Source organism: Numida meleagris, chromosome 9 (assembly GCF_002078875.1).
Source record: "Numida meleagris isolate 19003 breed g44 Domestic line chromosome 9, NumMel1.0, whole genome shotgun sequence".
NCBI classification, from domain to species: domain Eukaryota; kingdom Metazoa; phylum Chordata; class Aves; order Galliformes; family Numididae; genus Numida; species Numida meleagris.
The window spans coordinates 16,292,561-16,308,612 of record NC_034417.1 but is presented as its reverse complement, the minus strand read 5'-3'; the positions used below and the strand labels follow the sequence as shown (position 1 = coordinate 16,308,612).

General features: G+C 38.7%; 1 protein-coding gene across 3 annotated transcripts in view; it reads left to right on the top strand.

Annotated features, from left to right (window-relative positions):
* FAM169B (family with sequence similarity 169 member B) overlaps window positions 1–14,578 on the top strand; it is a 50,289-nt gene extending 35,711 nt beyond the window's left edge. For 2 of the 3 annotated variants that reach the window (XM_021407350.1, XM_021407352.1), the window contains one exon: window positions 2,820–14,578. In XM_021407350.1, the coding sequence (XP_021263025.1) occupies window positions 2,820–2,839 (20 nt within the window). In that variant the 3' untranslated portion in view covers window positions 2,840–14,578. The remainder of the gene's footprint in view (window positions 1–2,819) is intronic. The other variant, XR_002441810.1, reaches the window with a different exon arrangement.

Below are 16,052 nucleotides of genomic sequence, written 5' to 3'. Positions count from 1 at the left end.
TGTCATGCTGCTTGCCATAAATGCAAGGAGAAATTTATGTTTCTAGAGCTGTGGTGTAGGGTCAAAAAAGAGGTGCATGATGTAGCATAGTATGGAAAGCACTGGAGTTGTGCTCTTACCTGTTGTTGCACATGGATGCATTCAGTTGAATGCTTGGGAACGTGGTGCTTCATTCCTACTTGTTGTGTAGAAGGAAAAACACAATGTAAATCAACATTGTCAGCTCCAATCTGGATCTATGGCAACAACCACAAAAATAGACCAGTCTTATTCTGGTGTGATTTCTTAGATTCTTGTCAATATTGGCAATGCTTTCCAATGTTTAGGAACAAAATTATTAAAAAAAAAAAAAAAGAAAAAGAAAATCTTGTTTGTATTACATTGTGTTTTTCCAAGTCTTGGGAATGAATACTGTTAAAGCTGTTGTGAGAATGTGACAATCCTAGGTATTCCAAAAATGTTTCTGCAACCTCGAGGTTAGAGTTTTTAATTTTGCAAGGTTATGTGGCTGCATCTAGTGGCAATACAGATAAACTGCAGCACTATGATACTTCAGTTTGAATGTGCACAGATACATGAAGTATGGAGGTGTACATGTATCTATAAAAATCAAGCTCCTTAGCATGTCATCACCCATAGCTGCTATCACTCATATTGAGTTAATTCTAATTGTTTGAAAAATGGAGAGATTTACTTACAGCAAATACCAAATACCCCCAGTAATAGGAACATAGTGTCATTTTTCTTCTGGGGCTGACTGGAGAAACAGAAATCATTTAACATGATTGTTTGAGTCCTAGTTGTAGAATCTACAACCTCCTTCAGCTGTTTTAAAATAGTTTAGGAATACACATAAAAAATGTGAAGCTAGTGCAAAAAATAAACACTTTGAACACGAATTTAATCAGTTTCTAATGGTTCCTTGTAATCTTTTCTCTGAGTTGTTCAGAGTATCTGCATTTTCTAAAAAGGAAGAAGGTTATGGATTTTCTGGGTTTTAGAAATGAATGGATTATTAATTCAACAGGATTTTCAGGCTAAGAAAGACCCAAGGTCATTTGGTTTCTAGTGCAGTTGTTCACTGTACAGAGCAAAAAATGAGATTCTTAGGGTTTAAATGCTCCTTTGTAATGGAGCAGCTGCATTCACTTGGTCTCGGTAGTAAACTTTCTGCAGTTCAGCATTATCTAGTCTTTCTCCCTTTCTCTTCAAATGATGATCAAAATCAGATCTGCTTAGTGCTACTTGGCTGTTCTTTGCAGGTTGTGCCTCATTATTAATCACTAAGATTCTTCTGAAACAGTGAACAAGTGGGCTTACAGACTCTTCAATTTGTTTGATGTGATATTTTAATCTGTGACGATGATGGAAGCTACCACAAGACAGAAATAGACAAAAGTATATTTTGAACAAGTTATCAACTTAATCAAATATAAATTCTTATGCAGAAACTGAGCAAGTATTCAGATTGCATCTACAAAACACACCTCTGTGGTAGAGCTAGGTGATTGGCTTGGGAACTCTTTCAAGTCTGGAGCTTTAAATATATAAGTGCTAGTCAGGAAGCTGTTAGAAAACAGAGATAGCTGTTTCTTGATCAAAAGGATTAAATTGCCTTTTGTAGTAGTGTCATCATCTGCCCTGGTTTGTTTAACTAACAAAAGCAAGGTAAGAGGGGTTGAAGGTAGCATCCGAGCAGCTTTTTCTCATGTGTTATTTAAGTGAAAATTTATGTGAAATCCTGCTAAGACTTTTTCACTTCTAACTCTTTCTGGGGGCAGAACTATTCTCCTCATTTCCCCAGAGGGTGAACAGGTCTCTTGTGTGAAGAATGCTGAAACTAGTAAACACAGACAATTAGATGCAAACCAGGTGAATGAAGTACAGTGATAAATTTGCCATTTTGAGTTGCTTTGTCATCGGTTGCCTTTTCCTTTTTTAGTGAATTAATGATTTTTAAATAAGAGAAATCATCACAAACAGCAGTGGGTGTTATTTTACTGCTGGCCCATTGATTTACATAGCTTATCAGTAGTAGTTTGTGATAATATAAATAATTTAGGGCATTTCTCACTAATGTTTTTGTTTTGATCCTTACTGAGATAAATGAACTGTAACCAAGCTGGCATACAGCAGGTTCTAAGGTTTGCATATGCAATGGCTTTCTGAACTGAAGTTGTGTTTTTTCCAGCACTTGTACAGTGGCTTGAGCGCAACACCTTCAGAGTTAGGAAGCCAAGCTCCTTACAGTCTGAAGTGCTTTATGCCACTACTGAGCTGCAGAACTGACTGTTCTTAGCTTTTTGCAGGATAAAGGCTTAAGACAGGCCAACAGGCTTCAGTGGAGCCTCAGCCTAGTTATCAGAATATATACCCGACACAACAATCACAGTGAAGCTTTTTCACTTAATAAAGAAAAAGGGTGAGGAATGGAAGCAAAACAAAGAGCTGTAGGGATTGTTTCCCAAGCATGGTTTGGTTGCTGCACAACAATTAAATCAGTTTGCTTTCTTCAGACGTGAGTCTCCTGGGGGAACCATAGCAGTGCTGGCCCCTGTGGTTTACACTCACATTATGTGTTGTGGTCATGGATCTCGAACCCACCCAGTCAGAGTATACTTCCAGTTTTCTTTATGCTGACACTTGCAGAAGCACAGGCAGAACAGCAGGAATTGAACTGTTCTATATAAACAGTGCAGCAAAGTTTCTTGGCTTTGCGTGTTTATGGGGACCTTGATTGACATAGGCAATTGGTATTACAATCAAGTCAATGCTTATGTTGTTTCTGTATAATCTGATGTTCTTGGTTCTAATTTCAGGGGATGGAATACACTATTGATGTTGAGAAACAGGCAGGAGGTGCCACAGGAAAAAAAAAAAAAAAAAAGATGGCATAGCAAGCAGCAAGGACTCTAAACTCACAGAATCCTGAATGGCAGGACGTAGAACAAGGTGGAGGCAATAGTCAACAGTGCAAAGGATCCAGAAGAGGAGCAGGTCCTTGGGACTTTGTTGAAGACAAGGTCATCAGATGATTCAGAATTATGCCACAACTGCATTCTCAAAATACAACAAAATCTCAGTCTAGCTTAAAAAAAAAAAAAAAATAATGTAATTGAATGTTCATAATTTGTAACACCAGAGAGATTTTTCAGGTAAGATATAATTTTTTTGCAAGACACGTGTTCTTTATCTTGTGTTTTGTTTTAATAAAGCTTTCCTTTACTGATTGTCTTTTCCTTTTTTTCTCACCAAGTGATTGAGCCTAGTTATTTCCCTGCTCAGGAAAGATTTTAATGGATTGCATGAGATGACCAAAAGGGAATAATTGGAGGGCTCGTAGATACTGATGTAAGAAGATATTTCTATGGAAACCACATCCTGCATTATGGAAGAGAGATACCGCAACACACATTGGTATCAGAATGACAGCTGTAACCTTCCTTTCAAAGTGAACAATTGATGTTACAATTGCTTTCATTTGAGCTTTTCTAGCAGAAAAATCTGCCTTAAACCCTGTGGTGGACAGGAGGTTATACAAACTCCATTAATGCAGAAAAAGTTTGGTACGCAGAAGAGGGTGAGCTATGGGCCTTAAAGTGCCTTTAAATTCAGACACTGTGATCATTCTATGAATAATTTTAGGGGATAGCACTTTGCGTAGGTTACATATTGCGTGTTTTATTTCAGGTAGGATCTTTTCTATTTTTTTGCATTTAATTAACATGGAAGTGTAACATATTTCACCGGATTACTTGGGTCATGGCTTGGTGAAGAAATCTTGTTCATTGAAAACTGATTCTGTATTAAATTCTTTTTAGTGAGAAATTTCTAACTTTTGAATATTGTATTAATAATGAATAGTGAAGGTGAAACTCTTAAGAATCAGATCTTTAGTCTTGTGGAGAATTCTTTGCAAACAGATGGGCCCAGTGGTGAACAACACTAGCATCTTGAGGAGCCTCAGTAGATTTAGCAGCCTGAAATTTTTAAGTGGATGTCGTGGAAGAAGGAGAGGTAGCCATTTCTTTCCAGAAACGAATCCAGTATTGCTGGGAGGCAGTTTTGTAGGCAGACATTGTAGGTATACTATAGGGATGTATATTTTTCCTGCCTGTATTGTATAACTCTTCGTATGTATCCCTGTCACCCTGGTTTTGTTTAAGGATTTTAGGTTGTGATTTAATGCAGCATTTAATCATATATCCAAGTTGTTCCAATCCAATCATATATCCAGTTGTTCAGTACACTATGTGTCTGAGGCATATTGAAATCAAAAGCTGTATCTGGAAACTACAGGTTTGTGTCAAGAAAACTAAAACACTGAAATGTGTGCCAGCCTTAATCATGTTCCCATGGCTCCTTTGTTTCAAAGAGAATAAGAGAATACAGTTAGGACTTCATAATCAGTTCATCTTCAGGTTGTTGATTCATCAAGTCAGAAAAAGAATGGGTGATATTAAAACTGCTGGAAACCAGGAGTTCTCCTGCATAGCAGACTACATTCTTACTCAATGTATTGTAAAATACGTACAGCTTTTTTGTTTTTTAAATATAATATTTATTAAGAGTTGTAATGCCAGTTGCTCATAAATAGGATAGAATATTACATCTCTCTTCATGACAATTGATTCTGGAGTTGGAATAGTTTAGTCTCTAGTTTGCATGTAGGCTGTATTATAATTGTCAAGGTAAGATAAATCAGAATAGTTCCATGAAATGGAGATCATTCAGAAATTTCATCATTTTAAGTCTTCCTAGAAAAATAAATGATTAAGAATGCCACAGCAAACTCTATTTGAATTTGTGTTAGAGTAAGGAAGATGGATAAGGTACTGTGTGTGGAGTGTGCAGACACCAAATTTGATTAAATGTATTCTGTTCTAGCCACACTTTGAGTCAGAGGACATAATGGCGATTTTCAGTATCCCCACACTGAATCTCTGTTTCACCTCTCTCATATCCAGTGATCTGTTTGTTGCCACAGAAAAGTTGCTGCTTTACTCTGTTAAAGAATTCTCTTCCTTGATTTTGTTTAGCGTTTTGTTTTCCAAGTATTTTTTCAAATATGTTCATGATGGCAATGGAACATTTTATGGAAGTATAAAAAGGTGCAGTTGATGCGATGGTATTGTGAGTTGACTTTATACTTTCCAGTAATAGAATTGATCACATCATCCTTCTAATGAAAATTTGTGACCGTTCGAGACAGTAGAATAAGAAGGTACAAACAAATGCACGTCATCTATAGCCCATAAAGAACCGGAGTCCAGAGTTCTGAGGTCCTGCTTACCAGTATCAAACTCCTGGGCTACAGGCTGCAGGAGAATACAAACTTGCTTTATATTCTTTCAGAAATGTGGGCTTACGGAACAATTAGCCTGAATATTTATTTATTTATTTATTTTTATTGCTATATTTGTGCTTTAAGGTATCTGATTCATTTAGAAGCTTGGATCTTGGCAGTCCGAAGACCTAAGAGGGTCTGAAGCAAAAACAGGTGTAATATCTTCACTGTCTTAAGCGAATGTAATAGAAAAAACACAGACATCTTTTTCTCCCAGATAAAATGCTTTTATCTAAAAGAAATCTTCGTTTATTCAAGGGTAGAATGGTTTCAAAGTACTGGGAAAGTTGGCAGAGTTTTAAAGGAGCATTCCAATTATTGGACTTAGATTTTTCAAAATATTAGATTTAAGTTATTTCTGAATGTACACTCTCATAGTTGTGTCTTGACAGGATGGCATTTTTGCTTAGGAGACAAGAAAGTAAATGTGCATGAGAGGGATGGCAGCACCTGTTGTTCTTATGGGCATAAACATGTCTGGCCTGGAGGGAAGGTGTTAAAGATGAGTATTGATGTTAGCAGTGACCTGGGTGAGTGTCTGCCAACTAAATCAAGATTTGAATAGTTCTCAAAACTCAAAAAGAAAACAAACAAAAAACCAACCCCAAAACCCAAAAGGCCACATGGATTTTAAGGCTAGAAATTTCATTATGTTCATCAGTCTTGAGCAGTCTTGGTGCTTTCCATATCATAAACCATACAGTTGCGTGCATGCTTGCTGTATCAAAAGTGATTGGTTTTGATTGAAACATAGCCCATTTTTTAAAAGATGATTTTGATTTGATAGATTTGTTTTTCATATGTTGGGCAATGGGAAATCCACTATGTTCCTTACTAAATTTTTCTAAAGTTCAGTTGTATTTACAAGTGCACTCGATTTTCTAGTCTGAATACATTTTAGTTATGTCACTCATGGTGGATTTTTCTGTTCTGTTTAATGCTGAGCTATGGCTCTGGTTCTTTCAGGATTCCTCCCACAAGGAGATGATAGACACCTTGTGATCTAGTCATGACATCAGTAAACAGTCCTGAGATGTTTGAATCTGTCTTTGTGAGGCACATTTTCGAGACCTTGAATCATTTTTATCCTTTCAGAGAGATTTTCTTTTTTTTTTTTTTTTGAAATTCCTTTTAGAAGCTTTAACATCATCAGAGACCCATTTCCAGTTGCAGTCACTCTGACTGTTACAGGCTAGTGTTTCCCGACTGCTGAGACATGTGATTGTAAATCATTATGGTATTCTTAATGGTGAACATGCACTGTAAAACTTACCTGATGCAGTGAAATTAAGAGGTATTTGTTTCAGTGTTTTCTCTTTAATGTGCACAATGGCTTCACCGTGTCACTGAAATGTTGGGTTGATCTGGCATCATCTTAATATTGCCACGAGATGGCACTGTTAGATAGCTTAACGTTGTTGTCATGCCTTAGGTGTTTGAGACAGTGCCCAAGACTTAAACACATCACTGGTTGGCTTGACTTCTCCAGAGTGAGGTTACTCGCTTAGAGAAAGGAGAATGAGGATGCAGTAATGGTTGTTTTGTGTTTGCCACTCAGTCTCATTGTATATGTGGAGGTTGTCCAGAGTAGGCCTAGAAGTAATGGTTTTCAAATAGTTGTGAAACCAAGATGAAGTCACAGAGTAGCACCAAATGCAAATTGCACTCAGCTTGTGTCCATTCATCCTCATGTCTCACCAGGAAGCCTGGATAGGGCTATGCCACACCATGGGTTCTCAGCACTAGATGATTCTGTTGTTTCATAGATAATTCCGGCATCTAATTTTCTGCTTTTGACCCTTCTCTTTCTAATATACACTTTGCTTCGGAGTACTACTGAGTGCTTGCTTTGCCACTTTATTTTTTTGCATGTAATAGCACCTGCCGTGTAATATGCTGTGAATGTTCTCAGTGTTAGAAAAGTAAAGATGTTCTCTACTTGCCCTAAAGGCTAAGTGTCTTCCTTTCCTACTGTTTTCTGTGTGACAATTCCAAAGGAGGGAAGAGCATATTAAGAAAGAAGAAAATTTAGTTTGATTTTATTTCTTAAGTTTTGAATTGGAATGATTCAGGTTTGTTCAAATCACGTTTGTATCCCATAGGTGAAGAAGGAGTGGGTGAGCAGAACAGTCTAAACTTCATTAGCGAACTCTATCCTTTTTACCATTAGCATATCAGGGATGTTGCAGAAAAAGACTAAATTAACATGTCCAAACAGAATTTCTGTTTTGTCAAACTTGTCACTCAACTACGTAAACAAACAATGCATCTAGATATAGCTAGTTGTTTAGTGCTAACTTAGGCCTTTCTTTGTGTATTTCTTACCACAGATAAGTATGCAATAAAATTTTAAGTACAGAGAAGACAAAATTAGAACTTTGTAATTAGCCTTCTTTTCAATTTGTTTCTTCTTGCTATCTGATTTGATGGTGAAGTCTCTGTTTAATCTTCTCTATTCGCCTTAGACTTTATCCTTGCGTTATTGAATTTTTGTGCCTTGAAGGATTTTATTTATTTATTTATTTATTTATTTACTTTAGTGGTGGTGGTAGTTTTTTGAAGCCGTCTTTTTGGTTTTAATTTAAAATGGAGACTTCATTTTTGGAAGATCAGTAACCTCCATCTGGAAGGATTCTTTTCTCCCGGCCACTTGATGCTTAGATGAAGTTGAACTTTTTTTTTTAATTCTCAGGGAGGAGATCAGAGGTTGCATTCACCGTCATGAATACATTTGGGGATGTCGGTATTCATTCAGCAGTATCTGATTTGTAAATTAGTAGCTCAGGCTCTCTGCACTGTGGTATGTTAAAGGTCAGTGACCATGAGTGGAGAAACACTTTAGGAGCTGTTTGTGCTCTCTGGTAAACAGAGTGGCCCTGGCTTAATGGCATTAGTTCCATGCTGCTTTTAGGAGATACAGATGTGCAACATACCTTCTATCCTACCTGGAACCAGTAATGCCCTCCTAGACTTCTGCAAGGAGGAGAGAAAAACAATTCCTAAAAGGATTTGTTCAACTGTCTAATTTTCTAAGTTTCTCCCTGCTTGGCATGTCCCTTTTCTTCCAAGCATTTGATAACTCTCTTAACTAAGATGCATTTTAGGTAAATGACATCTTCAAGCTGCACAATATAAAAAAGCCTTTTGATTCTCCCATCCTCTCCAGATCTTGGGGCTGGCTCAGTATTTTTTTTTAAAGCTGTTTCTCTCGTGCTGCATGCAGAGCCCATCTGCTGTAATGCAGACTGAAATGCTGCTTTTATCCTTGTTTGCGTAGAAGGTTGGTGGGTAAATCAAATGGAGTAAAAGATGTATTGTCCCTCTTTGCTCTATGTCACTAGCACAAATGTCTTTCTTTTCAAGTGTCTCTTGGTAGAAGCCACAGCCTTTGGCACAAGCCACCTCTGCTAGTTTGACCTCTTTTGTGCATCTGGAATGGAACACCTCTGAGAAGCACAGAACAAAACCAGCAAAATAGCAAGAGAAAAGGTCAAGAAGGGGTCTTGCTCCCTGTAGACATCAGAAGTTTCTGCAAGATGATATTTAGCATGTCCTGCCTGAACAGTTAAGGCATCAAAGACATTAGAACTTCGATAAGTAATATCCTTGTGAGTTATCAAATAGATCGCAAAGCATGTTGCTCTGCCATGCTGGGGGTGGGAGGGAGGAACCTTATGTCTTTCTAGTCACTGAGGTATCTGAGACTGAGAGCTTCAGAGAGCCTTTGGCTTCCAACAGATGGATGTACCATGCTGTGCTCTGTCCTTGCCTGGCTTCTGACTTACAGGCCTTAGCTTAGTGTGAAGTCCTAAGAGGAACAGGAAGGCTACTTTCTACCAAAGACAGAGCTGACATCAGTTACAAGCAGCAGAAGTGCCTGATTTTTGCTTCTGTATTTTTATTTTTGCCTGGTCACAGCCTTACAGTGACATTCTCTCAGATCAACCAGTCTCTTTGATGCAGCGTAATTACAAGTACAGAGGTGATTCCCTGTCCCCTGCCATTTCGGCCATGGGATCTGAAGGGGAGGTAAGACATACTGTGATAATTCACCTCTCAACTTAGCAAGGTCAGGACAAACATTCTTGCCTGTCTTAGCCAAGTGAAAAAGCTACTGTTGTTAAAAATCCAGGCAGTCAGTATACTGCTGCTCAGAACCCAGAAGTGCAGGGTAATACAACCCTGACAGCTTTGATGCTAGATTATTTGGTATATTTGTAGCTGTGGATTGATGTAATGCTGATCAGAAAGAATCATCTTTGCCAAATCCATTGTTGAACCCCTGCCCAGGACAATAAGCTCATATGGTGATGACATGAGCTGAGCTGTGTTCTTTATTGTTGTTATAGATTTTACATGGTCCCCTGGTTTCATCCGCAATTTTTCATACGCATGCGCAGTTCCGCTTTTCTCCTTTTGTATCTTGCCCAGGAGTAGTGTGGAGCTTCAGATGAGTCTATTTTCCATCACAAAACCCTGCCAATAACTGCAATTGACTCGAAACAACTTACCCAGGATTCTCTTTCCTTAAAAATAGATGTGGACTGTCAATTTTTGTGTATAATGCATTAGAAGTAAAAGAAAACAACTGAACTCAGAACAGATTTCAGCTGATATGAATGCACATGGTATAATGCCATTTTGGCTAAAGTCTTTACTGGAACTCATCAAGGGTGAGACTTCTGTGTTGCTGCTTTCTGATGCTATCTTTCCTTGTATAACCATATGAGCATGCATCAGACCTAGCGTTCTAGCCATATCCTCTGAGTAGTTTGAGCCTCACTGTGTGGTGAATTATTCACGGGAGCCATCATCCCGCACTGCACTGCTGCTAAGGAGCAGTTTGAACCCAAGGGTGCTCACACTAAACTTAGTAACCAACTAATGGTACCACTTGTTGAGGAATAGCATTTGAATTTGTGGCTTTGGGTGCTGAAGAGTGAACTGACTGCGAGTAAAAATTAGCCAGGATATACTATAGGCTTCATTTAATTACCTTAAAGCTTTCCAAGTCATTTGCAGGGGCACAGATGCACTTTAGTGAGATGATAGGTTAAGGAAGAGAATGAGAATATTGGCTTGGAGAATGGGATGGTAGTGAAATAGAGCATTGTTTGGGGAAGTAAGTCTCTTTCTGCATCAAACTGTGGTTTCAAACTTGCTAATTAGTGTTCTTGTTTTTCTTCTTAGTGTAGCATAAGCTGTTCTAACCTGACCTATTGGTTCACAAGATAAAAGCAGTAAGCTAATCAGAATGGAGATCCCCTCTACTGGCTGATCCAAATCTTTACTAAAAGTATAATATCCATGAACATAAACAGAACAACACATCTAAGAATTATGTATCTGGGAGTTTAAAGGTGGTGATGGTAGTGGAAAAAAAAGTTTGTATTGCTTTGAGGTTATTTTAAAAACTGAAACTGAATAGGTCAATACCCCTTAAGCTTTTTGGTCTTTAATTCTCTTAATGGTATGGCAGAAATTGTTAATTATATTATTAAAAAAGCTATGAAGACTGTATTAATGTAATGTGACCTTGGATCAGTCAAGATCACATTTTTGTTATGATTAAAAGATTCCTTGTCCTGAAACATTGATTTCATCTTCAGCTGAGTGTGACAGATGGAGAGATGTTATTGGGCCTAGGCAGTAGATGGCAATATTGCATTTCATTCTGCACAGTGCTCAGCTGTAAATGCTCACCTTAGGAAGGGGCCGTGAACTTTTTCCCTCAGTTTCCAAGAGCAGTTTTGCACTTACAGTGTCTGAAAAATTCCAGAAGAAAGATAATTAAAAATTACATCTTGAATCCATATTTCTACAGTTACCAGTGTCAGATACTTGAGCACCCACTCTTCCCTCATCCTGTGTTCAGCACAGAGCAGGCATTTACGTGTTAGGGACCATCAGCATTGTCTGTCTTATAGCAGGGTTTCATTGAGGCAGGATGTGTCCCCAGTTAAGTAGCATCACTCACTTGGTTCCTGTGATTTTTCTAGCTTTTTTGGTGATTTTTCCATCTCTGATTGCATCAATAAAGTGAAAGCTGTATCAGCTACTTTGGTTTATATCATGATAAGGGAAATTCAGAAAGAAACCTAGCTAGCATGTCCTCCTTTGTACTGTAGTATTTGGACAGACCTTGTAGCAGGTGTGGAGGGAATAAGAGACACTTCACAAACAGCTCGGAATCAGGATGGTGTGTGTTACAGGGTCTTTTGCACATTGACTGTGCTGAGCCCTAATGTGCTATGCTGCTGAGTAGGCGGACAAGGATTTTGGAATGAAAGTGACATCTGGGGTCAACAGTTTATGAAAATTAAATACGCAGTGGCATCTCGAGGATCCCATGCATGTAAAGTGCTTTGCCTTCGTTGTCCTGTGGGCATATGCCATGCATCTACACTGTTTTGTGAGGTAGCAAGGTAATTGCCTTAAAAATCCTTGCTATTCAGGATGTTGCAGGATGTTAGCACGCACACTAGGTGATGGGAAGCAGAGGGGTGCACTGGCTGGTGTTAAAGCTTCAGTGCTGCTGACTTTTCTATAAATAACTACTGTCTGCTGTAATTGGTCACATCACAGTCCACGGTGATCTTTTATATTATTGCTGGCTGCTGGAAAACTCCCGGAGGCGTAAAATAGATACCAGGAAGATCCTGCACCCAGCAGTGTGTTTCCCCAAGCGGCACAGCAGAGTAAAAGAGAAATAGTGTTTACAGGGAGGTGATGAAGAATTTTCTGCAGCAGGAAGGATGAAAAAAAAAATTGTACCTCTGAAATGATAGCAGCAGGCCACCTCTCATGCAGGATATTGCTGGGTCTTGTGGAAAGAAAATATCTTCGTAGGGTTTCTAGTGGTGCGCTGAATGGGTATTATTATTTGCCTCTGACTTACTTATGGGTATTTTTCGGCTCTCCATAAAATAACAGTGTCTTGCAAAAATTGAAAACTAGAGAAAAAGAATTAGGTGGTTGATTTGTGTGAAACGTGTGTGGATAGAATACATGGTATTCTCCGTCCTGAAGGATTCTGACCAATTCACAGACCAAGAGTGCTGAATGCTACATTCCATGTCCCCTTAAATATGTTCAGCTATGGGGTGGAGCACAACGCTGATGTGAAGCTGCTCAGCATCAGGAATCAGCATTCTTTACTAAGGGAAGGCAGAATAGTGCTGGAGTTAGATGTTCAGGAGGGAATCTGAGTGGAAGGGGTTGAGTTACCAAGGTTTGCTTGGTGTTGTTGAGCATCTGAAAGCTTTACTGTTTTGAGAAGTGAGAGCTGAAGTGAACCACTGTAGAACTGTAGAGGCTTTAAGATCACTAGGTGAGTGTGGGTCATTCCCCCCCTTAATCTCTCCTCTGTCTTAAGCTACCTTTGCCCCTTTTCAACACACAGTGCAGCGTGGTACATGCATTAGGGAATGCATGCTTCACTGGCCTAATAAGAACTTTGCTCACGTTGACAAAGAATTCATAAGAACTGAAATCTTTCCAGCATGACACAGAAGCTGGCACAGTGAACAGGACTGTGGGACGACCTGTCAACAGCATCTCAATTGGCTTTTGCTGACTGATGTCTCAAGATTAGGTGCTTTGGAGGGCAGTTAATATACAAAAGAATTTCTGTGAGATTTTAGCTTCTGTCCTGAATATTTGCTATCAGTGGGAAGTCTCTGGTTCCAGCAGTGTGATTCCTTGTGATTTGGAAGGAACACTGAAAGTGCGTGTAGCTTTGGGTCAGAAACATATTCTCCTTCAAAATATGCCAGGAAAGTGTCTATGTGACAGAAGTGGGGCAAAAAGTCCCCAGGGATGAGAACAGCAGGATGCTTTTTGTGGCCTCAGACAGCCCTGCCAAGTGGTTCCTGGGGCCTGATTTGACAGCAGGCTATATTGCTTGCTGTAAAAAGGCAGGTACTGTATGAAAGCCACTGCTTACTTATGAAGAAATCTAGGCTATTCCAGCATGAATTTGTTCATCCAGAAGATAATTAAGTTGCTTTGATTATGAAGGGTGTATAGTAGTAGTAGGACATAATCTGTTTAATGCTGTGAATTATCCAAAGCAATGAAGTATGTGTCCTTTATGCAGTAGACCACTCCAATAACATTTGGCTAGTCTAAGACTTACACTTTCAGCCTCAGTGTTGGTTTATGGGGTGAAGATGAATGCACAGAGCCATATTCAGACCACCTGAAGAAATGGTGAACTTTTCTTTGTCTCCTGGCTTCCCCTAGCCAGGATTCAGTAACTGTATAAGTGCTCTCAGTTGTTTCTTGTGCTCATGAAGTTAAAAGTCAGCATTTATCTTAGGTGCCATCATAAGGAGCCTATATATGGCTCACGTGTATGAGCTGGTCTTAAAATATTGCATCAACAATGTAATGACTCATGATTTATAGCGATTGCCCCTCAGACAGTAAAATCAAAACAATGAAAAAAAAACCCAAACAAACTAGAAACAAACTGGGGGATAGTGAGCAACTGATAGAATGAACTGGAGAAATGGGAGGAAGAATTTTAGTAATATCTGAAAATCTGATGGAGAATTTCATATCTTTGCCTTTATTTGAAGACTGCATGCATGGGAATTCAGCACTGATAGATAGTCATCTGAGAGAAGGAAAGTTCTGGCAGTTCTGGGAGTGTAAAATCCCAGCAAAATCAGTGCTGCAGTCAAGTAAATGAGCACATCTGAAGTAGCTCCTGAAACCCAGACGTTATCCAGAGTGACCAGTTTGTATTCAGTGAAGACAATGAAGAGACAAAGATTAATGCTTGGAGAAGGCTATGGTGTTCTGCAAACTGGTGAGAGAGAAAGCTCTTCTCACCATCTGTCTTTGAGGACTGTGCACCAGAAGAGAGCTCCTCTGATCTTCTGATGTTTTCCATGCTGATTTGCACTACTTTGGCACCTTGCATAAGCATGACGGTAAGCTGGTGAGACACCTTCTGCCTCTTTTTCTTATTCAAGTAGTTCTTCTCCAGATGACTAGTTCTCATTGCTAATAACTAATTCTGCAAGGGAAGGGAGCTTTAGCTCCTAGACTACTGATGTAGAGTTTGATTTTTGTTTCACTGACAGTTATTATTGTTGTTCTTGTCTCCAGGTACCAGGAGAAGAAATGAGCATCCTCCTCTGACACCAGTTTTCACCATGACAGTAATTTGAGCAGAAACAGCTTTGCCTGCAAATAAATAAATAAATAAATATTATATGAAAAGCTTCAGATGGAACTGCCATGTTCATTCTTGTTTCTAAAGCCCCCACAGGCCATGTCACATATGTGGGTCATGAGGTCTATCGATTATGTGTCAGACCCTTAGGTGTCAGTAATCAATAGCACTAACCTGCAGAAAATGCGGCGGAGATTTGCTAAACCAACTCTTCACATTGTTCTCATTCTTGTATTTAAGTTTTCCGTGCTTCACTAAAAATAACGGAATGCATACTGACAAAGGCAGGGGAGACAATAGCATAATTTGGCTACCAACTCATTTACTGTCCATATCCATCTGATTTTACATGGCTCTGGGTGAGATGGCAGGATGAGGAGGGGCAAGACAGGAAAGGGTATTTCCGATTGAATGGCTTCTGAGAAGTAGAAATGAAAGTGATTGAGTTGGGAGGACCTAAACATTTTGACCCTGACAGCTTATTAATATTTAACAAGGTGCCAGATTTTTCTTTGACACTGGAAATTGTTGCGACTGCCTGTCTCCAGCAGACTGAGTCTGCTTTTGCAGTCCACCATATCTAATGTACCTGCTTCCAGTCTTGAATAGTCTTATTCACAAATGTTTTCCTTTATTTGCTCTTTCTGAGAATAAAGAAAGTAGTTTGGCAGATTAAGTTGTGTATTTTTTTCATTCAAACTTCATATATCTTTGTGTTCTCAGTGGGTCACTGAGCAGACTGTGGTTTTCTTTTGTTGATTGTGGTTTTTTGAATCATTCCTTGAACAACTTTTAACAAAACATTTTATTTATTTTTCCTTCTTAGTTTGCAGGTTATTTGTGAGCTGTTCACTGTGACAGTTACATCTTTTAAATGTAAGCAGCTCTGATGAGATAAATATAACAATTTGGAATTTGTATTTTTATTTGTAATAATGCAATACTCTAAGACTGTGTATGAAATTGGGATCCTGTTGTAGGTTGGAGAAAAGTCTATGCCATAAAGATAATGTGGCACTGAATGAGCAATACTCAATAGAGGAGTTGAAGAGTGGGAGAAAGTAATATCTTTATGTATTATTTAGGTGGTCTGCATCCCCATTCTTTTGGTGCCTGTCTCTGTCTCTGCATTATCTAGGTGGGTTTGCTTCCTAATGCAGATGAGTAGACCTAAATGACTTTTCCAAGGTCACATAAGAAGTTTGTGGCAGGGTTGGATATTGAACTGCTTTATCAAATATGAGTCCAGTGTCTTTAGTATGTTAAAACCAACAAAATCTTTCCAACATCTGTAGGCTTTCTGTACTTTCAATCAAATCAGTGAAAAACTCAAACTTCTTTAGCTGAAGAGCTAGTAGTGTATTAAACTAACAGAGAGGATCTCTGGATTAGAAAGCTGTTGGGTTTGTAAGTTACCAGTCAAGACCATGAATGAATTCTCAAAGTCATTCCAATGAATGTTCCACAATATAGGTGTAAACTTTGAGATCTCTGAATTTAAGTGTTTAGGGTTTTAACTTT